This window comes from Psilocybe cubensis, chromosome 11, assembly GCF_017499595.1.
Source record: "Psilocybe cubensis strain MGC-MH-2018 chromosome 11, whole genome shotgun sequence".
Lineage (NCBI taxonomy): Eukaryota > Fungi > Basidiomycota > Agaricomycetes > Agaricales > Agrocybaceae > Psilocybe > Psilocybe cubensis.
This window is the reverse complement of record NC_063009.1, coordinates 2,144,045-2,167,078: the sequence shown is the minus strand read 5'-3', so window position 1 is coordinate 2,167,078 and position 23,034 is coordinate 2,144,045. Positions and strand designations below refer to the sequence as shown.

The 23,034-nt window shown below is 45.5% G+C and overlaps 4 protein-coding genes across 4 annotated transcripts; all 4 read right to left on the bottom strand.

The window, feature by feature from the left end:
• Positions 1-292: 292 nt before the first annotated feature.
• JR316_0011773 (4-O-methyl-glucuronoyl methylesterase) lies at positions 293-1,768 on the bottom strand (the record flags this gene model as incomplete). The annotated part of the gene is made up of 2 exons (XM_047897418.1): positions 293-396; positions 463-1,768. The coding sequence occupies 2 exons, from the start codon at positions 1,766-1,768 to the stop codon at positions 293-295; spliced, it is 1,410 nt and encodes a 469-aa protein (XP_047743827.1).
• Positions 1,769-2,630: 862 nt separating this feature from the next.
• On the bottom strand, positions 2,631-9,150 carry JR316_0011772 (ABC-type transporter cicA; the record flags this gene model as incomplete). Its single annotated transcript, XM_047897417.1, has 35 exons — positions 2,631-2,806; positions 2,859-2,973; positions 3,028-3,107; positions 3,158-3,294; positions 3,349-3,486; positions 3,542-3,600; positions 3,662-3,891; positions 3,948-3,962; positions 4,019-4,223; positions 4,274-4,317; positions 4,373-4,562; positions 4,623-4,693; positions 4,752-4,846; positions 4,909-4,954; positions 5,008-5,097; positions 5,161-5,461; positions 5,544-5,780; positions 5,856-5,866; positions 5,941-6,041; positions 6,099-6,202; positions 6,262-6,312; positions 6,375-6,965; positions 7,016-7,084; positions 7,146-7,212; positions 7,268-7,482; positions 7,549-7,578; positions 7,637-7,669; positions 7,723-7,744; positions 7,791-7,924; positions 7,972-8,006; positions 8,065-8,086; positions 8,135-8,319; positions 8,476-8,880; positions 8,931-9,007; positions 9,062-9,150. The coding sequence occupies 35 exons, from the start codon at positions 9,148-9,150 to the stop codon at positions 2,631-2,633; spliced, it is 4,470 nt and encodes a 1,489-aa protein (XP_047743826.1).
• Positions 9,151-12,437: 3,287 nt separating this feature from the next.
• Positions 12,438-13,558, bottom strand: JR316_0011771 (Pyridoxamine 5'-phosphate oxidase family protein ustO; the record flags this gene model as incomplete). The annotated part of the gene is made up of 4 exons (XM_047897416.1): positions 12,438-12,998; positions 13,054-13,163; positions 13,220-13,318; positions 13,372-13,558. 4 exons carry the CDS (start codon positions 13,556-13,558, stop codon positions 12,438-12,440), a joined length of 957 nt encoding a protein of 318 aa, XP_047743825.1.
• A 3,034-nt stretch (positions 13,559-16,592) lies between these two features.
• Positions 16,593-17,759, bottom strand: JR316_0011770 (uncharacterized protein; the record flags this gene model as incomplete). Its single annotated transcript, XM_047897415.1, has 5 exons — positions 16,593-16,640; positions 16,908-17,121; positions 17,177-17,338; positions 17,531-17,619; positions 17,691-17,759. The coding sequence occupies 5 exons, from the start codon at positions 17,757-17,759 to the stop codon at positions 16,593-16,595; spliced, it is 582 nt and encodes a 193-aa protein (XP_047743824.1).
• Between the last annotated feature and the right edge of the window lie 5,275 nt (positions 17,760-23,034).

The window sequence follows — 23,034 nt, the reverse complement described above, 5'->3', positions numbered from 1 at the left end:
GTAATTTAGGTGTTTATTCTATTTACAGGCTACTTACAGCAATTGTGTTTGGTTGGCATACAGCCACCAAACACAATATGTCTTTGTTAAATTTTTGTTTTCCCGACACATATGCTGTAAGTTGAACATACACCTAAACTTACATAAGACATGTAAGTTTACTGCTGTATGTTTAACCTACAGCAGTCGGCGCCCGCAGTGTCCTTGCTTTCTCCCCAAAAAGAAAACAAAATCAATTTCTGAAGGCATCCACTTTTTTCTGCTCATTTTAGCTTACAAAGTTAATAGTATGCTAACTCTTATGCAAACTACAAGCATTGGCTGTACCAGTTGTTGATAAATGTGCAAGTAGATCCAGCGACGCAAACCGAAGGCCCATTCCAGCTTTGTCCTCCACTAATTAAATGTCGAAATTCAGGTATACATCTAAAACCTATGAATTTGGAATTACGTACCACTGACCGTATTTTGTCTGAGTTGGAGGACTTGCCGTCGTCGTTGGGGTAGTACTTGTTCGAGGATCAATAATGCTAGTGACAGAAGTGCTGCTCGAGATAGAGGTTATGGGTCCGAGTGTGGACGAAGATCCTCCTCCACCTTCAGAAAGCGCGGGAATACTCCAATCAACCCAGTTACTCTTGACGAACCCAACATTGTTCCTTCCATCCGTCTTGACGATGTTCGTATTGGCCGACTGCCCCTTGAGGAACCTGTTGACAAAGGCAGCGACGTCGGGACCTTGTGCTGAAGGCAAGACACAGTGGTCGTGATTTCCCTGTTGGGTTATGCCCATTCTGTCTGTGACTCCCAGCGCTTCGTATGCTGCAGCTCCGGTGGTTTGACATCCCCACGCAGACTGAGGGCCAAGCCAATCAATACTCGTGTTCTCGATGATCAAGAGACCGCGAGGCGCGACGAGGGCCGCGAGCAAATGATGATCAAAGGGAAGGTTGTTGACACTATTGACATACTGGTTGAAGTTGGGAGAGAACCATACATTTTCATCGACAATTTGCGACGCGGTCTGCGTGTTCGTTCCCGCCCTAAGCATAGCGTCGGAAATTCTCCAGCAACCTGCCCCGCCTGACCCAGATTCCTGGACGATTCCAAGCGCTATGCGTGGTTCGAAAGCTGTAGCAACGTATGTCCCCTTTCCGTTCCGAGAGCACCCTGTGACTCCGATCCTGTTGACATCGATATTGTGGCCCGTGGTCGTCGACAGCGCGTCCAAGATGCGACTGATACCCCAGGTCCAGGCAATCAACGCGCCTGCAGAGTGACTAGAACCGTACAGGGTGTAGAACTTGCCTCTACCTCGACTGCTCCTGCCCTGCTGGTCCGCAATGTCGTTGTTATTGTACGTAATCGTGGCTACCCCTGACTGTGACGGAACACTGGAGCCTCCGAGTGCAATAATCGCTGGCACGGGAGAGCTGCCGCTGTTGCCACTAATTGTGACACTGAAAGAAATAGTCGATCCGCCGTTGCCGACAGTAATTGTGAGGGTGTTGCCTGAATACGAGCCAGTGACTGTCTGTGGTTTGGGCGGGAGCGTCCCGAGCTCGTAGCGCTGGAAAAGCGCGCTGATTTCCTGTTGACGACACGCGAAATCGGCTTTGGTAACAACCTGGATTCCGTTCAAGAACACGAATGGGCTGTTGAGTTTGCTATTGGACGCGTTGATTGTGGCAGGCAGCGTGCTACACCCAGACTGTGCTAAGATGGGGAGTGCTAATGACAACAAAATGGACGCGTATACGAGTTTCATATTTGAGGTGTTGCATTGGATATTTACCCCAACCTCAATTTATTCTCGAGGAACTGCATGGTGAATGGAATAGGCGGGCCGCCAGCTACCTTCGAAATTTCTTGGAATATGGTCATGTCAGACTCAAGGATTTTGTTGATCGCTTAGTTTTAAGATTTTCGACGAACTTTATCCATGCCTTATACTCATTCTGGTGTTAAAATCAAAGAGAGTATACTACTACCGACTTTCTCGAGTACTGTGGTGTAGTGAAGGTCAGTATAACATTCAAGCGCATCAACTGAAAGATTTGCGCAAGGCGCGTTAGTGCTAACTACAAGTGCAGATAAGTCGAATGTACTTATCCCCCAGTGTAACTGAAATATTGATCCACTCGATTCGTTGACGTAGAATGAGTAATTGAGACCAGGCTGATATGATGCAGGCTCCAGACATACCTGGGATGTCAGCTACAAAATAACTTCAGCATCCCCGATACCGAGATGGTTCCGTTTAATTGACTAGACGGTGTGCATCTGAGCGGATGACACTGATCGCTTTGGCCAAGATTTTATTTAAGAGTCACAAGTCTCAGCAGCCAACCCCGCTTTCTCTTAGCCACCCAAAGGAAACATTTATGAGCGGTTAACCCTGCACTCCGGGATTCAAAGGAGTCGTTGGCGTTTGAAGCGAGAGTAAATTCCCGAAGACGTTCCCGATGAGCATCATGTCCTCCAAATTTCAGAATAATTTGATAAAAATCTATTCAAATTAAAAGCATGTCATAAACATGGAACAAAACCTCTCGTGAACAAGTAGAAAGCGACATTAATATTGTCATTATATGTATAGGTATCTCTTGGTAAACCCTTCGCCCGGGTTATTATGATTGTATCATGATGTCATGTTCAGCGCGTATCCTGACTATGTCAGCTCGTTGCAGATTAGCTTCGTCACATAACGAGCGGAATATTGAAGTTTCGTTGTCGAATAAATTCAAGACGGTATCGAATTCTGCAACCTTTCCCTCATCCATCACAATAACGCGATCGTAGTATGCTGACACAGGAGAAATGTTAGTTTTGAAAAGAGATCATCCAACTCTGCATACCAATGGTGTTGAGGCGATGAGCAATACACAATAGCGTCGACGATGCAAATTCGACTTGAATTGTCCGTTGAAGCTTCGCATCTGTCTCTACATCGACATTACTCGTAGCTTCATCCTAATTCGACATGTTAGTCCCAGTTCAATAAGTAAAAGTTCGAGTGCGACTTACCAATACAATAATTTTGCTATTTTTAACCAGAGCGCGACACAATGCAAGTAGTTGCTTCTCGCCTGCGCTAAAATTGGCACCTAAAGAATTGTTAGACAATGACATCCATGATGTAGGAGACAACAAGTACTACCTTCGTCGCCAACAGTAGAGTCGAGACTAAATTTTGCTTCAGCAACTGGGTCAGGAGGCCCAGACTTGGGAAGAAGCCATGAACGTTGAAGGGCGGAGATCAATTCTGCGTCTGTTCGCAGGCCTTGTGGGTCGCTGCGTACAAGTCAGTCTTGATCTTTCAATAATGGAAACAGGTGCAGAACATACATATTTTCCCGAAGAGTGCCCAAGAATAGTGTACCATCCTGAGGTACAAGCGCGAGGCGGCTTCGTAACACGTCCAACCCAACTTCTCGGATGTTACGACCGTCGATCTCAATCTTTCCTCCCTTTAATTCTACCGTACTAGAAGAACCGGATGTTACTTGTGCACACATTATTTGACGTTTGGGAAACGAACCGGAAAAGAGCTTGTAGCAAAGAGCTTTTGCCTGCTCCAGTACGTCCAATGATGCCGACCTATCAAGAGCCTACTGGTGAGCACTAAATGGATTATGCATAGGTTGATGTTAACGCTGACCTTTTCACCGGGTTTGATCTGGAAACTGATACCCTTCAAAACTAGTGGGAGCCCCTCACGATACGCTAGCTCTACATCCTCGAAGCGGATTCCACCTTCACTCGGCCAGCTTGGAGGGGGATCATTGGGTGTAGTTAAATCACCTTCGGGTTCCAACTCTGAATAATGAAGGACACGCTCTACAGCGTTCATATTCTGCTCATTCTGAGCAAATTGCGAGACCATGTCAGCTTCACGTAAAGTCAGCGGCTGTCCCATACTTGATTCTGTTAACATCAAGGCTTACAGAAGCTTTGCGTAACTGTAAGGATTTGTGTAAGTGAAACTTTATGGACTGCCAATAAAAAGGTCACATACTGCTCAATGTGTAGGAAAGCACGACACCGATTTTGGACGGATTTACGCTATGTCGGAATCCTGCAGCGAAGAGACCGATTCCAAGGATTAAAACATTACCAAAGACATCGAGTCGAACAGCCAACCATCTCTGTATGGAAATGGTCATGTAGTATGCCCTGTTCTCAAGGTCCAGACCCCTTTCAGCATCCTTTATCGAGCGTTCCTGAAGGATAGGGTAAACATATATATAGATAGAAATAATTATTTTCTTACCTGCTCGCGGTATGCTCGAATGGTAGCAAGCCCAGTCAAGGTTTCTGCAAAGATTCAACATCAGCGCTGGACCATAACCCAAGAAGAGTGTGAAATTACCTGTAAATGATCCATACAAAATAGATCGCATAAGCGAATCGAGTCTCTTGGTTTCAACAGACGAGCGTCGGTAATAGCTGGCTACAATATAGTACAAGATCGACAACGGGGCAAAAATAATACCCAGATAGGGGAAGGTGTAGAATACCAAGGCGACTGTTCCAATGACTGAGCTGAATGTAGATAGGAACTATGAAGTTTGGTGCGGTTTAGGCGACTTCAATTAGTCTTGTGTAAGGGCGAAACATACCTGCATAAGAGTCATAGATAGTTCTGTATCTAATGTATCTTGATCCTTAGATAATCTAGAAAGTATACGACCTAAAAGACATTCATCAGCCATGCTTCACTGAGTACTCGGCAAAAAAGCGCTTCGTACCCATTGGTGTGGTGTCAAAGAATGATATCGGCGAGCGTAGGACCCTTCGGAGGGCTGTCCTGAAGAGGTTCAAGCTAGCAATCAAGCTAGCAATACTATAGGGGTAAAAATAACGGTCTTCAGCTCTAGAATCATGAATCCCAAAGAACATACTGACGCGAAGGAAAAGCTAAGGATGAATTGGAAGACTGCCTGTGCCATACCTAAACATTGTCAGTACATATTGGGTTTGACAGTGACACTCGTTAAATCTTACCGAGAGCAGCGTAGACAGCCATATAGTCGCCCTGCTTAAATCCATGTATACTATTCGCCGTCCAGAACCCAAGGAACAAATTATTCCCAACTATTACCTCGCATATGAGCTGGCTGAACGACGATGGAGAAGAGAAGAAATCATCGCGCTTACCTTGAGCACCCTGAGTCAACGTCAATAACAGAACAATCACAGGCGCCCATACAACACCCCCCGCAAATCCCAGATATTTCTTGTAAACACTCCAAGTAACCGCACCGGTATTCCTCTCTTCCAGCTGCATCAGCGCGGGGTTCCCCTTCTTCATCCCACCCCCTTCGGTACCGCCATTCGCCGATTTATCGCCCTTGTTCTTTTTCTTCGCATCGGATTTCGCTTGTTCCTCTTCCTCCACTTCAAGATTCCCATACTCATCCATAAGACGAGAAAATATTTGGCTGTTCATCATGAGATCCTACACAAATTAACCAATCCAATGATGTCAGAAACAAATTGTTGGCTCAACCAGGTCATGTAAAATTAGTAAAAATGGTTACCTGATACGTTCCCTGCTCGATAATGACTCCATTGTCCATGACGTAGATGTAATCCGTTTTGTCGAGAACATGAAGGGCGTGAGTTACAAGCACGCGAGTCCGGTCTGAAAGGGGCCCGGACAAGAGACAGTTCTCTAAGATTGATTTCCCGACATATGCATCGACTGCGGACAGTGGGTCATCCAGAAGGACAATATCCGAATCAGAGTATGCTGCGCGAGCCAAAGATACACGGGCCTAGATAGCAAAAGTAGAAGTGGGATAGCAATCAGCACCGGTGGCTTGGGAATCTGCACCCGCGTCTGTGCGTACCTTTTGGCCGCCTGAATTAAAACATGTGTCCGATTCATTGGTCAGAAAAACCAAACTAAAAACAAGCCTAAAACCAAGGACTTACCACTCAGATTGATACCTTTCTCTCCAATCTCCGTCTGTTCACCATTTGGCAAAACTTCCAGATCGTGATCTAGACAGCATGCACTAATAACATTTCTGAATCTATGGATGAAAAAAGGAAGATGAGAGAATGCTTGTCTAAAAAGCTTTGGGGCACACCTGTCTTCATCATCAGGTTGTCCAAATAGAATATTCTCCCTAAGTGTAGCATTCCGAATCCAGGGTGTCTGAGGGGCGTAAGAGACGTTACCACCAAAGCGAACCTATGCATAGGGTACCGCAGTCAGTGAGGTTCAAGAATGTTCTAATGAGGTTCCCTTACCGTGCCTCGGGTCCGACGCATCTCGCCAATAAGCGCTTGTAGAACGGAACTCTGTAATCGCAGGTGAATGTTTGGTTATACGTTAAACAGAGGTAGTCAGAACTGAAAGTTACCTTTCCACACCCAACACGACCGACAATGCCCACAAAAGACCCCTGAGGAACAGTGAATTTGAGATTATTCAACTCAAACGGCTTTTCCTCCTCCTTGTCTTTTTTCTTGGCCTTTCCGTCATCAGACGAAGTGTCCTTCTCCATCGACCCCGTTTCACTGTCCTTTTCTAAATCTTTGGTCGTAGATGGCAACACATCCCCTCCCTTTCCACCTTTCTTTGCCGACTTCTGCCACCACTTCCCACCTCCAGCGCTCTCGTCTTTCTGAGGCTTAGCCTTTGGCTTGGTTCTCGCCTTTCCTCCATCCTTCCCGCCCGAACCTTTTCCACGTCCCGCTCCCGGACCGCCTGCTCCCGGCCGGCCACCCGCTCCCTTGCCAAATTTCCCTTCATCCGCTTTACTTGGGTTGAACACGGTCTCCCAAGCAAAATCACCATCCACTTCAATAGCCGCTTTCGCGTCTGAGTCAATAGGGTACGGTTCTGGTAGATCTTCGGATGTAAGGAATGTTCCTATACGTCCGAGGGCCACCAGTGCATCTGAGAGTGCAGAGAAGACGAAGGGGAAGAAGATTAGTGGGGCACGAATAATCTGAAACAATCAATATTAGAAAAAGCAGCGCGTCAGGGAAAATAACATACATTGAAAAGTTGGAGTGAACTAAAAATTATAGCGATATTGAGGTCATGACCACTGAGCGCATACGTGATCTGTGTTGGTATATATGCGCGTCAGGGCAAATTTTGGTCGGCAAATAATCAGAGAACATACGAATGAAAGTGTAGATGCCAAAACAGGTATGAAAACGACAATTGCAATCAAAAGTGATCTCGCAATGCTAAAAAATCTCGTTCAGAATAATGTAAGGAGAGCACGCTCAAATTGACACTGACGCAGATTTTCGGATGGTCTTAATTTCTTGCCTGCGCAGTTCACCAATTTGCTGAGAGTAAAATTCCTCCCATGCATAGAACTTGATTAATCGAATGCCTTGCAACACTTCCGTGGTAAGCCGCTGTCGTTTGTCCGTGATTTTAACACCCTTTTTGCGCTGTGTAAACATGACTTTGACTAGTGCAAATTGCAGGGGGAAGCCGATCATCAAAACCTGCGAAACGCAAAGCAAAGTTGGTGTCGGAGTTCTCGGGTAAAACAATGACTATTGAATACGTACACCCAGCCCAACGAGAGCAGAGTAGCCCAACTGCGCATATCCAGTGAGTTTACTGCGCAGACCTCACGACGTGATTTACGATGCTTACATTTCCAAGTAGAAGGCCTATGCCAATAGCAAGCTAAAATGAGTCATTAATAACGATAAAAATCGGATCACTGAGCCACCAAGTACCTGTATTGGGGAGACCCAAAGACTACCAATGCTCAGCAAGGATAAAATTAAACCCAAAGCTGACTCACTTGTGGCAAAACGCAGAGAACCGATCTAGTCTAGTGGCATCTGTAGAGATCATAGTCGTAATTTGACCCACGCTATGGTTGACGCGCGCTTTGCCAGAGAGGCGAAGAGATTTTCGGAACACGCTACCGATAATCTGAGAACAGTTAGAACGAAATCAAATGGGAATATATGCGCGCTTACCCCTGTCCTTACAGACAGACCTGTAGTTAATGCAGCTGCCGTTGCAAAAGTAAGTCAACGCGTTGTAGGATACACGCCAGGCCGATTACCCACTTTGCTGATAGTGATTGGTCATCTGGAAGCAAATTCAGCTTCGATTGTCGGGAGTTGAAAAGTGACGTACGAGACTAGCAGCTTCCTGCATCACAAATAGACCAATCGCCACCCCAATGCCATATCCGATCCCTCGAGGCTTGTTGAGTCCAAAGGCTTCCCGTTCCGCGTCCGTGGCTCGGACGTAGATGTATGATTCAGTCAACCAGGTCAAAAGAACTTTTGTGACGAGAGGTGTTGTAGTTTTCAAGGTATCTGTGAGATGATGGTCAGAAACGCGAAAGCGTAATCGATCGTCGAGTTTGTGGCTATCGACGACGCCTCCCACTGTTTGATGGCAAGCAATAACACGAATATCGTTTCCCAGCGCGAATTTCTCGGACGGACAAACATTCAGAAACTGTGACTCACCTGAAAACAATTTGAGGGCCCCTCCAACCCAAATGCGAACGAAAAATGTTGTATGGATAGCTTTGAACAACGATTCGTCAAATTCAGGCTTTGCCTCTTTCTTTCTACTAAACCAAGTCCATGGTTTAACAAAGCTGCGGGTAGGCGGAATGACAGACGGTTTTGCAGCCAATTCTTTGTCGAGTTCGGCATCCGGAGGAACCGTCGTCTGTGTCGATACTGCCGTCAAGATATCGGCTGGCGGAGTCAGACCCCCATGTTCTTCAACGGACTTTTCCCCTGGGGTAGTTTCTCTAGCTCGAATATGCCGTGGCCGCTTCTCTGGAGGACACCGCGCATAGAAATTCCTCTCGACGTCATCTGTGATTGTTGCCGTCAAACGGGCCTTCGGTAGCTCCCAGAAATCTACAAAGGGGATTAGATACGCCCCGCATTGATACAGTGGCACCCCTTACCTTCTTTCTCTAATGGTCTAGAGTACCCCACCTCCAAGAAAGGGCCGAGCCATTGAAAGATAAGTTTTGACAACAGCCTGGGCTAAGAGATTAGTGAATTAGCTATGATGACGCAAGTAAAAAAAACTTACGGTGAAGTGCCTTCGGGTAGAATCTTTCCTTCTCCAAACCCAGGAGGTGCTGGGCTGGGCTTGAAGAGGTCGCCAAACGGAATTTTCATGCTAGTCGTACCGACGAGAGCTCGAAAAACACTTGACAGTTGTTCTTCTCGAGTTGAAAAGGAAAATGCGAGTCATTTGAGGAAGTACTCACGGCCATTTGGGGCAATCTATTCGAGGATCAAGTGCACATGTAGATGACACGACTATGTGCACTTGATGGAACATCGACTCAGCGTACCACTGACGCGTTATTCCGGCTACTGACCTAATAAACCAATAAAATTGTAGCCATTTGTCGGACATTTCCGGCAACAATCTGTCACGGATGTAGTTCCGGTGTTATTTTTAGACGCGTTTCTGCCGCGTATCTAACGCATTCGTTGCGCGGCTCGCGATTCGACTGAGCGAGTACGCAGCATCAGATACAAAGCTTATACATCCACGGAGTCTGGTTTTTTATGAGAGACACCAAGCCACTTTTCATTTCTAAAAAGAAGTTATCATTTGGACCATACTTTACGATATAACTTAAAGCTTGTCAATGATGAGATAGGAGTTAAAAAATCAACTCATATAACCCTCCCAGTGAAGACGTGTCTAAACATGCCGATATTGAAACACTTGGTTTATTGAGATGGCGCACCCTCTGAAACTTGGGCTGATAGGGAGTGAAGGATGTACGAGGGAGAAATGCTTATCTGCTCGAGTGGTAATGACATGACCTCGAAACGCAAGCCAACATTTGCTCAATGGCTAAGCATGACGACGCCTCGATGCCGGTGACAGATCTAAATACTGTTGGTATATACCGAGAAACCCTTGGTTAGCGTTTATTGACATATGCCATTATTCATGAAGATGGTGAATGGCATTAGATTTTATAAAAATTGAACAACTTCATGATAGTTCCTGCATTTTCTTATTTAAAATCGTTAATTCGAATTTATTGGCACACTCTATTACTGTAACTGTGAAGTTACACGACAAACATAAAGTGATCCGACATTTTCCGAATAGCATAATAGTACGATAATAATTGTAAGTGTATAGCTTGCAGGATGTCGCTAACTAGTTTCGGGTTAAATCACTTCAACAGACATGGTCCTGTCTAATGAATACTTAACTGTATGGACAGCGTGCCTAAAATTTTGTCCCGATAGACGGTAACGTGAATGACTGGGCATCCGGACACACTGCTAAAGAAATAGAAACGAAGGGTCATACGTTGCAAATGGTAAAGTGAAACTAGTCAGTCAGATATTAACAAGGTAATCTTCTGTTACTGCGGCAAATCTGCACAGCACATCAATTTGGAGACATCCAGAATCCCTGTCAACGTGTCTACAGGTAATCGTTTGATAGGCGCCCGAGTAAGCCTTTTCTGCAACCGAACTCTCCCCACATGGCTACCTGATTGACCTTTTGGAAGCCTCTGAGGTCCTTTCAGTAAATGGTACACAGCAGAATGCGCAGTACCTGTTTTCGACCTCTTCACTAACTAACTTCAATCAAAATATCCAACTTCCACATTTCACCGGTTTATCACACAGTTTCCCCCTTTACTGGATCATTGATTTCGATCAACTTCGCCGTTAGAATGTACATCTCAGAGCGTTATCGTGTCTTATTGGAATCCTCTACAATCGGGGCCCGCGTAGTGTCCTCCTTCGATGTGTTTATAACGCTCTTCCTCAAAGTAAATAATAGATGTCCTCTATCAACTTTTTTATCACTGAGATAGATGGTTCTTCAGCCTCTCTCTTCCATTTTTCGATAGCTTCGTGTTCTTACCCCAATCAATACGAAACGCAATGTTTAAGAGGCCGATGCGCACTTGCCGCGGGTAGGTCGGCCACCCACGTCAAGCAAATCTAAATGGTACGAGTTAAATGGAGCTCACAAATCCATTCCGTCTAAAATATGTGATGGAGCATTCTGAAGCATGAGGAGGCCTCTAGATGCGAGTCTATGGGCCTGCCAGGTAAGTCTCCGAGGCGCACCCAATCGAACAGAATTCTGAATCCAATGCATACAAGATCTCTTTAAGTGTGTAACAATTCAGGAACCATTCGTGATAGCGCCTAACCCGGAAAGGGTCAATTACCTAGTCAACTCGTCCTCCTACGATTCCTTCGTGAGGAAGAAGCACAGGCCAATAATAAGTACACGATATCTCATCAGTTATCAAAGATCTTCCTCAATAAGCTCGACCTTACGGAAGGAAAATCATTGTCAATCAAGGCCTCGGTAACTTCTTCGATGTAAGCCTGTGTGACTTGGCCAGGGTGGTCGCAAATGAATTCTTAGGCGCCGATCAATTCACATAGGGGCAAAAGATATTTTTAGACCTTTTCATGAATGCTACTTAGTTATTGTTGTGCTCTGCCAACTTCTTAACTAGATAGATAGTCTTAATATCTTCTGAGCCGCGGATATTTCACGCAAATGAATAGTGTAAATATCTTGGTTCAATCAGAGCAAAAAGTTCTTTATAGCGATATCTAAAGGAAATCATCCTTTCGTGGGTCAGCAACCGCGCAATAGTATCATTGCTTCAATCGCGGGAAGTATTCCAAATAGCGCCTATTAGATGCACGAGTACTTTCAATGAAAGCCTGCCTGCTGGTTAATCTCATCACTAAAGTAAGTCTGACTAGACTAGTAGGCGTTAATTTTAGAACTAGTCGTATCCCTGATCTACGCGCTACTCCTCTCCTGGCGGCTTCGGCATTGATCTTGGCGCCAAGGTCACCGTGCTCACCGAGTTACTCAGGTCCATGAGCCCGGATCATTGCAGATGCATGGCCTGTCAGATGAAAGGATCCATAACCTCGAGTTTTTGTCCATAATCGTCGTAATATTGAGAGAAATTATGAATCGCTGTACGGATAATGACGTTTGATCGTCATATCTGACGCCTGTGGCTACAAGAGACAGACAGAGCGCGCGAAAGAGTCCTGTTCATCGGTTCATATATCTCAATACCCAGCCAATCCAGCCGAATTATAGTTTATACAGATATCTTGGGACTGCAAACTAGACTTTATGGGACTATCATTATTCGGACCGGAGACCAGCTAGATTTTTGTCCCGAATTTATTAAGCGCTGATGGAGAGTGCACAGTGAGGCCTTGAGGGGTGCTATACGATTGTAGTTGAGGCATGTTAGTCCTGCAGCTCACGGTCAATTGTTTTTATATATAAAAGCGTCGCGTATCAACCCGGTCCATTAAATTGAATCAGCATTATATTTCTCAAGGAAAATACGCGAGTGATCGACGCTCTGATTATGCAGACCGGTATAGTATAAGTTAATAAATATCATGCCAATAAAGTGGAAATAAAACTAAAATCTGCCAACTGACAGGGTACTACTGAGTACGTGTGCGTACTTATCGTAAGTCCGGCCAATTATGACGCCGATGAGCAAGGTAAGGAAAAAGGGAAGGAAGGACAAAAACGACTCCAAGAAAGAACGCGTGTTGTATCGGGAATCATCCACTCCGACTGAAAGCGGAGCCTTGCTGGCTTCAGCCCCGTGTATTGCGAGCCGAGTTGCAGGCGATATCGATGCCGCTACCGAATGGTTCGGATTGGAACCGACGATGGCTATCTTGGAAGCTCGAAGGCGTCCAAGGGAGAACACGAAGGGGAACCCAAGTCCAAAATTTATCGAGAATGCAGGAAGGCCGTCTAAGCTGACGAGATTATGTTGTTGCCACCAATACCTCATGCCTTTGGGATTGACCGTCGACTCTTCACCCTGGGCGTATATCGAGGGAGGTAGAATTCCAGAGGGTACATTTGCGGAGTCATCTTGGTCAACAGATTCTTTTCTTGCGGCCCAATCCATAAGCTGAGTTCTGTGAGAGATAAACTGGTAGTATGGGACTGCATATCCGCATGTCTATCGTGGTGAACGTTAGTACGAAATTGATGTAGGAGACAAAGGCGCAGCATACCGTGCCAACTTTTGTAATATCCAAGCCTATGACGGCGCGAGATCCAGCCAGCCGCTGCTCGGATGTAACAAGCGCCTCGTATTCCGGTGTCCCTAGTTCGTAGAAAAATCCTACAGAGTCATAGTTGGTAAGGGCGGAGAGTACCATTCGAGGCTGAAGTGCATACCTTTGCCATAAAGCCTGACAATCCGAGCCGGTCCTTCAAAAGCATGGAATAAGATAGTGATTCGCCCATTCTCTCTTATATGTGCTACGGTCTCCGCCCCTATCCAAATTGTGTCAATGATGATGAAGATCTGAGAGAGTTGACAACAGTACCGGTCCCAGAGAGATCTTCGTACCAGACTCGACGCGAATTCACCACGTGGAACGTGCCTTTGATACCCTTTGGAGAAATATTGACATGTCCATCAGACGATAGGGGTGCAGTGGCTACCCAGAACATCTCTTGTTGAAGGATCCATTCGATGAGGTGGTCAGGAATTTCTTGCAAGAATTTGCCCATAGTAGAGATGATGAAAGAGTGAAAGCAAGGGAGGGAAGTCGGATAATGGCTCGAGGTAACGTCCGAGGACTGAAGGTGCGAGGATGGGGCACTAAGCGAAACATCTTGGTAAGACTTAAATAAAGCGCTTTATGCGAACCGATGTGTAAGAAATAGAGATCATACTCGATTGACCTCCTTTCATATCTTGCGCTATCGGTCAGCCTGCAAAGCTTGGAGATGATCTGATTCAGGTTCGGTGGAAGTTACTTAATTGTTGATTGAACACGAGATTCGAAAGTAAGATGGACAGGCCGCGTTATTATGTTCCATCCGAGTTCTTGGGGTTCTGCCGCCGGTGATACCAGAACCGCACTGTCATAGGGGGCGATGCATCCAGGGCATTCCATCCTAATTCGGGAATAGGTGATTGATTGCCTATTGCAAAGTAATGCCTTAACCCCGCATATGTATTGGCGGAGTGTCATGTCTCCCAAAACTCGGTGCTGTGTGCCTTTCATAGTTAGACTGCTGCAGTGAGAAAGCATGCAGGCATGTGAAAGACAGGATGTTTGAGGATGGGATGCTATTACCACATCTACAGACAACGAACAAAATTTCGTCAAAGAATTGAAAGAAGCTTGTCCACTATCAAGGGTCTGAAAGCTGATGATAGATCAACAATGCTCCAAAAGTGCTCACATGAGTTTGCGAGTGTATGGTATGCGTGGAATGACTCAGTACGTAAGGCGGATGGGCGATGCTCCTTTTACCGGGGCCATAATAGCGTGGTTTCGCAAAAACTTGTGAATCTTTGGTTATACCTTGAGACAACTGGTGATAGTCGTCTGGTAAATCAATTTTCACTGGGGAAGCAGGGTCAATTTCTATGTCGTAACTGTTATCTGTAATGGCATGTGTGTTATTGAGGTGCTCTTAGAATCGTATGTAGCAGCTTTATCTAGAGAAACGGTAGATGAAGGTCATCCATTTAAAACTACCAGTGAACGCAAGTCTGATGCCAAGAATGAAATGATGAAGGATATGGAGCTTTAATTCACGCTGCGGAGAAATGACTATGTTTAGATCGAATACTTACGATTATGTTCGTCACATAGTTCACATAAACTGATGAAGGGCCGGAGGTTTTGCGTTATTAACCGGCCACGCATTGACAACTATTTAAACACCGTCGCCCCTTTTCTTGGCAGATGGACAGAGCAGATTCAGACTTGATCCAAAGCATTGATCTAAAGTACGTACAAACACTATAGCCAGCCATTTACCTGTACCAGGAGCATCCAGACGTGGCAGACACTGTTGTTGAAGTGATTAATTAATTTCTTCTGCAGAAATTCTCATAGCACACCCGTTTGGAACGTAGTGATACCAAGAGATTACGAGCACTGAAGATAACTCAAGAAATCGATAATTTGGACTCATGACATGAGACGGGTCTGCCTTGTACGTTTGATGTTCCCCAGAATATCCTATCTTCCCAAGGCACCGCCCCGTTTTCCAGGTTAACGCCACCAACAATTTAGTTGGATATCTCATGGAGCGGCAAAGGCCATAAACACTCCTCGCGTCGTGCTGAAACAGAGACTTCGTTTGTTACCTGACTTTTGGATATGAGCTGAAGAAAGTTAGACAAGATAAACATTGTCAAAAAGAGTGATATGAATAGGCTGTTGGCTTCTCGATTTCGTCTCTGCCAATAAAAACCCCTTGATTCTATTATCAGCGAGCATCGGTTTCTGATTTGCAGTATGTGAGTGTATCGCTTTGTTTGCCCCCTGGAGTCCTCCCTGTTCATTTTGGTATTTTCCGATTGCGCACCGCTTCCCTCGTTGCACTTCATCCTGCGAATAGATCGGCCTATTTACATATGCGGTGGACATACATGAAAACGGAATTAACTTGGAGTAGTGAATACGAGTCAAGGAGAAATTGAAAGCCTCTCATCATCAAAATCATTTTACACAAACTGATCAATCGACCGCATTTGCACCGCGATGGGCTAATGAAATATGGCAACATTTCATTTCCACGGTTTTCGAATATTGAAAGGGCCCAGTACGCACGTTGAGATAGACTTCTCTGAAATACCATATTATCCGCGCTGCCCGACAGGCGTTGAAGTGTGTTTATGGCTCCATGGCTTCTGACCTGATTCTCCACCTGCAACTTTCATTCGCCAGCAGGACGTAAAGATCATAGGATCAACTGGAACATCTATAGAATGGAAACGGGTGATAGCATTTACTTAATACGTATTACTACTGGTAATTCTAATATTTAAATTCCCAATCGGTACTGCGACTCTCCGTGGCAGATATCTAGCGATTGAGAATCGCTTAGTATAAACCTCCATTGAAATGGATGCCATCGTAGACGGTAAATATATGGGCTATCCGATCCGGATGTCAAACGTTGGTTAGACATATGACCGTACATATATTCTAATCATGTAGATGGAGGTAAATGTTTTGCCGAAGGTTTGAGGAACAGTTTACTCACCGCTTTCTCTGCAACTTGAAGTCCCTGCCGGCGGGATATGGTTTATAAATAGACATTTTTTGATCGCTGAGTTTTAATAATTTCTTTTCCATTCGCGGCATGCCCCGGGCGGCGGAGTCAACACCATTTTCGTTCTTTCAAACGAACGCAATCATGCAAAAGAGATGATTTCTATTTTATACAGCCTTTGAAATATTTTCAAAATCCGGACTGACGGTGTCGCATACCAAACTTCACGCCTCTGTTCATGTCAATCTTAAGCAGGGAGAACATCCTGTCTCCAGACCTGTCTGTGTGTCTGTGTGCCGAACCTCGAAGGCTTTTGAATAAGGATCCGAGAAAGTGCCACTGTTGGCTGCACTTTAATACATGTTTCACAGTGAAATCACTATTACCCACCCTGAAAACTTTGAAGTGAAAGCCCTTGAGGATGTTGTAGTGTGCTTTAGTGCACTGCTTATGCATGAGGCACAGAAAATAATTGATACTGCAAATTTTGGAATTCATAGCACCACTGGAAGTTTCTTTTGCAGATCTAATAACAGTCCTTGAGACTCATGATAATAATGTCTTCTGTTTTCCACTTATCATTGTGAGATTACAACAAAAAAAGTTTTATTTTAAGAGAACTACTTGTTATGATTGATGAATAAAAGTAAATGAATTAATGAGAACTAATTAAACAAGGTAAGGTGCCAAATAAGAAAATGAAGAAGGAATGTAGTGTACAGAATGAAATAGTTGAATTATCAGAAGGAAAGAAAATGGTACTGGTGCTATTTAAAGGGTGCACCTGAACTCACATTCATAGTAGGGAAGCGGTCGTCTTACCTCATCCCCACGTGCATACTCGACTTGGAAACCCTTCTTTGACCTTAAGTTGTAAGCTTTCCGAGCCGCGTTCTCGTCCAACATTTGCTGCAGGGGTGGAAGTCTGGTGGCATGCGATAAGGGGTGGATGAGAAATGCGGGCCTTGACGTTGGAGGAGGCAGAGCGGCCCTGGTCTGCATGTTGAGTATTGATGAGGGCCACGGTGTTGGAGACCGGGGCGCTCGTAGAATATCTGCTGCCAATGGTTAGTCGGATACCAAAAAACTAGACACAGAATCCGGACGTACCTTTGCCGTTCCCTCTGAGCCGAAACGGAGCCAACTATTTGAATAGTTTTGGCTCGCTGTGCTGGTTTGTACTGGGGGTGCCACCGCTTCATGTGGCGGGTCACACTCGACGCGTCCCCCAATGCCTTGCCGCAATAGGGACATGGCACCTTTATTCCCTTACTATAATGAAGGTATCAGACAAAGTCAAAGACGACGCATAACGCAACATACTGTATATTTTTATGGACCCTGAGTCCTCCAATCGTATGCGAAGTGAAACGACAGTTGAGAAAAGAGCAAGCGAACCTCCTTAAAGAGACAGTGTGAATACGTATTGTTTTTTGTATAAAAAACAAGCCGGAAGGTACCTACCTACGGCCGTGAGTGGCCATATGCCGGGGTAGGTCCGAAGCACGAGACATAATTCGACCGCATTTCGGGCAAGGGTCGCTGGGTGGAGGCTAAAGAGAAAAGAACGATTAGGACTCTATAGCCATATTGGTAATAGGATACTGCCTGGATGAAGACGTACCTTTTTTCGTGGTTTCGCATTCGCGCTGCGAGCTTTGCGAGCTTTGCGAGCGGTGCGCACGGCAGGCATAGTCAATCGTATATAGAATAGAAAAGCGGTGAAGAAATCGAAATCGGGAGGAGAATCGTTTGAGCTTTGTTGAAATGACTTGGATCAAGATGAATCCAAACGTGCCCCATTTTCTCAAGCTTATAAAGAGAGAAAAAATGGCGGATTGGTATCGGTTGAAATAAGAAATATTACCCTATAAGTCTGGTTTTAAGAAAACCTTCCGTACGAGGGAAAGATGCAGAGCTTCGAGACCATGTAAAGTCAAAAAAATCTGTGTCTTGGCCAATCCGCCTAATGGCGCCGACAGATTTACTGTGTATAGCAGGTGATAAAGAAAGAAAAGTCCAAGGATGCCGGAGGCCTGAGACTTTTGAGAGGACGTCGACGACTTGGACTGGTACACAATCGGACATCGGGACTGCAAGGCAGGTCTTCTGTTGTTTGGTATTTGTTCCAGCAGGACTTGACTGGGACCAAGGCATTGGAAACCAATTTCAAATTCATCGGAGGGTTCGGAGTAACAACCGACACAGTCCTTCACAGAGTTGAGGATGTCAAGGCCTTAATAGAAATTATAGAACTTCAAGTTCTGGCTCTCGTAATCACTCTTTAACGCCGTACGTAAGGGGTTTTCAGGGAGGAGAATCTACAGAACCAAAATTGCATCGAGCGCCCATTTATACCGCGGAGCCTTCCCATCCATGCGATTAGATTAGATCAAGAGTATCTCATCGATCATCGGTCTGGACCCGCATCAGCCAAAGGGTCCTTGGTTGGTCCAGGGACTCTGATGGGTTGCGAGAGACGCGACATGCTTTGGAACAATGACATTGATGGAAAAGAAGTCTACACGGCAGCTTTTGTGAAGAGAAGAATGAATTTGAACACATAGGGCATTTTCTTGCGCACTGACCAATTTAAACCAGTTTTCTGATCACAACAGTCCTCCCTTCGCCTAAGACCAAACACAAGAAACCATTGCATAAAATACTAAATCAATGAAAGCAAGAAAAATAAATAATGTTGATACATTCAGTGATAACATAAGCCCAGTAAGAGGGTCGCGTGAAAAGTTTTTTTTCTATGGATATGCCCGTTTTGACAGACTTTTTTCAATCAAATGACGCCAGGAATGAATTTGCGCGGAACCCTCGTTGCGTAGTCATCCCATTTCCCCCCAAACGTATCTTTTAATACCTGATCCTCTGCCCGTAACCGTACGCACATACCGCGGAACGCATACAAACATTTAAACGTCCAGAAACATGCGATAACGAAGCCTATAGGTGTCCACACGCCATGGTCAGCCGTCCACATTCCAGGGGCACCTAGCACGAGTGTCGCGCCTCCGAGGGTCATATAAACTCCCGTATAACTTGGGTGCCGAACCCACGCGTAGGGGCCGTGTGTGATAAGCTCGTGTTTCGGTCGAATGGTGATCTCGAAAGTGAAAAATGGTCCCAATGATCTAAAACACCTAAATCGATGAACGGTAAGTGCGACTCCCGAAAGCATATTGGCGACGCTGGAGACATCTTACCACATGCGCAGAACGGCTGAAACGACGGCGGAGATCCCTCCAATGATCGTAGCGGTATGGACGCCTTCGAATGCAGGTTTCGAGAGCTTCCCGAAACTCCCTTCCCTGGCGTAATCGAACGGAAAGCCTATCGACGATGAAGCCAAGCAACCTAATAAAATATACAAAATGTTGATGGTCGCGCCAACCCATACCATGCTCTATGGCGCAGATGGATAAGCCACGTGAGGAGCGGGAGATAATATCCATGTACTGACTTTGCTGCAGTAGGTAATGGACTGCACAAATCGTTCAAACAATGTTTGTGTCCCTTCCGTCCCTGAACAACACTCATCGCTTTTAACAGAAGGGTTTGGTGGCGACAAAGACAAGTGCACCGATACCGCAGTGGCGAACAGGATGCAAATATTTATCGAAGGCGTGATGAGATCGCGAGTGTTGGTGAGCAGGAAAGCCATCGCACCGAAGCTTGTGTCGCTCAAGGCGTCAACGGGCTCCTGACCAGAACGTGGGGAAGGGTGCAATTGGTCGAAAGTGTAAGGGCCAAAATTGTTGGGGGGCGCGAGACAAAAAATCCCCAGTCCGACCACAGTGGACTCTTCTTTATAACTTTGCGCGTCGCACTAGTAATCCAATCGAATAAACGCAACCGTCCGTTTTGGTTCTGATTGCGTCAAAACTAAATCAAACCCGACCCACCGTCGGTTTGGCTCTGCCCAGGTTAGCTGGATCGATTCTTGGTTACTTCCGTTTCGTTCAAGTCAACGGCCAGCGTTCGGTTGGGTGGGTCGAGAGCCCCTTCGACTTGCCTACAACCGCGACATGGAATCAACTTCCAGAGGGTTCGATGCCTATTATTGGTCGTGTAAGATCGTGTACCATGTTCTAGGTGGACGTGTAATGGATATCCAGTTATCGCTCACTGCAATGTGGATCTGAGCAGCATCTTGCAGTTCTTCCTGTCACCCGCATCTGGTATGGAGGTTTGCTGTTTTCCGTTAAGACGGAGCTCGCCCCAGATTCAGGAATCTAAAATAGTCCTCAAACTGCAAGTGCTACTGATGTTCTTCTTCACACGATTCTCAGTCTGGTTCGACTTCTTGAATAAACTATTAGACTTATCCGCGCAGACTGTCAGGCAAAGAAACTCACAAGGACATCATCAACTCCGCAAGAAGGGGTCTTGAAACGCCGTATGCAAGTAACTAAAACACGCAATGGCGATACTCGAACATGTAGAGAACAGTGAAAATTGACCGACACTGGTCAAATCTGAAGTCAACCCAGCCTCTTGTCTCCAAACTTTGTGCCAGAATTTAGAACCATGGTTTTTGTGGTTTCAAGCTTCGTATCTGTACACCAGTTCAACTGAGGCTCGTAGAAGCGGTTCAATTGGCAATCGATTGGTCCAAAAAAGTCACGATCCCTCGATAATGAAAATGTATGTGACGTCCTCGGATGGATTCACCACATCGACGTCAGCAGAGAGAGAAAAGGAAAAGGGAAGGCGCCCATGACAGGCAAGAGCGGAAGAATATGCGAACCATTGTACAACGTCATTGCCGCCCATGATCAGAACGATGTACGAAAAACGAAATGGTGTCTCCTGGACGTGATGTGTTTTGAATTTATGCTTTTAAAGCGGCGTCACGTTCTAATACTCAGGTAGCTTTAGTCTTCAAACCCAAACTATTAAACCGTCGGCGAAGAGGTCTCAGCTCTGAGTCTTGACTTTTGAGCTGATGGAGCCTCCAGGGATGTGAAACGTGTTCCTGGAGGTACCGCGGCATCGAGGAATGCGTGAAAGCTAAACGGCCATGCACAAGCATTGGAAGAGGAAGAACTTGGAAGGAAGTGCCACACGTTCATGAACTCTGAAGCCTAGAGGCAAACAGAGCGTGTAACTTCGCAAGACGCTGGCGCAACCCAATTATTTGGAAAGTGCAACAATTTTGGTCCTAGACATTCTGGATGACCAATTCTGTTTCGCCAATGGCTGCAGTATGGCGATGAATGCATTGCAATAATTGAACACAACCTTCCAAGCTTTCACCGGTTCCGTTTAAAATATGGAGCGTCTGACTGAAGGTCCAACGTAACGAATCGAACGTTCGCTTCGCGGGGGCGGATACAGACGTTTAATATATAACGCGATTTTGGCGAAACGACCCCCTCATTTCCGCCAGCTAACCACCTTTGGGACCGTGAACCGAGCCGTTTGATATCTTTCTCAATGCTATAAACTGCGCTTGACCTTGCAGCGTACTCGATTGGAGGTTCAAGTATTTATCGTGGCTCTGGCTCTCATTGTTTCCGAAGTACTATTTTCATGGAGGGGAGGTGACTTTCTGGCAGGTGGACTTGTGCTTCAAAATTGACAGCAGGACGCTGAGTGGCGGCAGGAAATGAAACTTGCCGAAGCTTCGATCTGAGGATAATGCAGTAGAAGGCGGTATGAGATGGGCGTCCCGCCAAACAATAAGTCGTGAAAGGTCTAGCAAGTGTTGTTTCCAAAGTGTGGTTAGCATCCGCCGATAATAAACACACTTCTGTAAAATCAAGTTAGGAACCCCCACTCTCCTTAATATTTGTCAAGACTAATCGCACTCACTAGTCTTTGACCATGTCATAGTTTCCGTCATGATAAGAAACTCCTTTTAATGCATTACGAAGGACAGCGTTTGTACCATTTTGTACCGTTCCCATTGATGAGCTTTCCTTGTGAGGGGGAGCGATAGCGAAGCCAGTTTGCTATGTGAGGAAGCTAGCACAACTGCAAGATTCTTTCCCTTTGCGCATTCTGGGTAGACGCTTCGAAGTCGTTTTCGAGAGCTATTTGTCATATGAGCAAGTGGAAGCAAATGCAAAAGAGACGCTAAAGTAATTGAGTAATAATGACACCAGGAGATGGAAGGGACGGAATGGCGGCATAAGACTCTTGATGTCGGAAGACGAATCGTTTAAATCCTATCGCAAGCTTGGTAGACGGTAGCGGGTGTGTTTTGTTCACTGGTAAAAGGGTATATATCCTAACGTGCTAACGTGGATAGCATCTCACGTTCTTGAATGCTGGTCGAATGCATCTAAATAATTGAAGTTGAGCTTCATTATTCGTTGAAATGCTACTACTACAACGCACCGTATTGCACTCGGCGAGTCCTTACCCTAAACATTAAATTGACTGAACCGAACTCGCGTTTTCTCAAAAATAACTTAACGATGCTGAGACCGAAATATCTTTCCGTCGTCGATAATTCCCATCACAGTACGTCGTACCAAGCAAGATGTGAGGTATATTCTGGACTAGTTTGCAGAGCCGCCAAGCGCATACATGCCAGCTGAATGAGTCGCCGTCAAAAACAGGGAACTGCACAATTAGCTAATGTGACGGTTGAGATGGCTTTGACGGTGAAAGTCGGATTGCATTATGACGTTCGCGCCATTATATCAAATCTTGCTTCGGAAGTTCCTAATAAAAACGTTGAACTTGATATCAGCGATATGATTAGCCATGCAAAAAAGAAAAAACTTGCCTTTATTCGTGTCAATCTAGGAAGTCTCAAATTGTTTAAGAGCGAATTTGCTATAGAACACACTTTCATATATAGCATGTAAGGACGCACCTCTAGAGAATGTCCTCCACAAAAGATATTCGACTATACAGTGCTTGCCAGTATCTAAAATTGGGCAAGACCTGCAACACGTACGCAAGGCTTTGCCGCTCACCATTGGTGCTGTTTCACAGGGTACTGG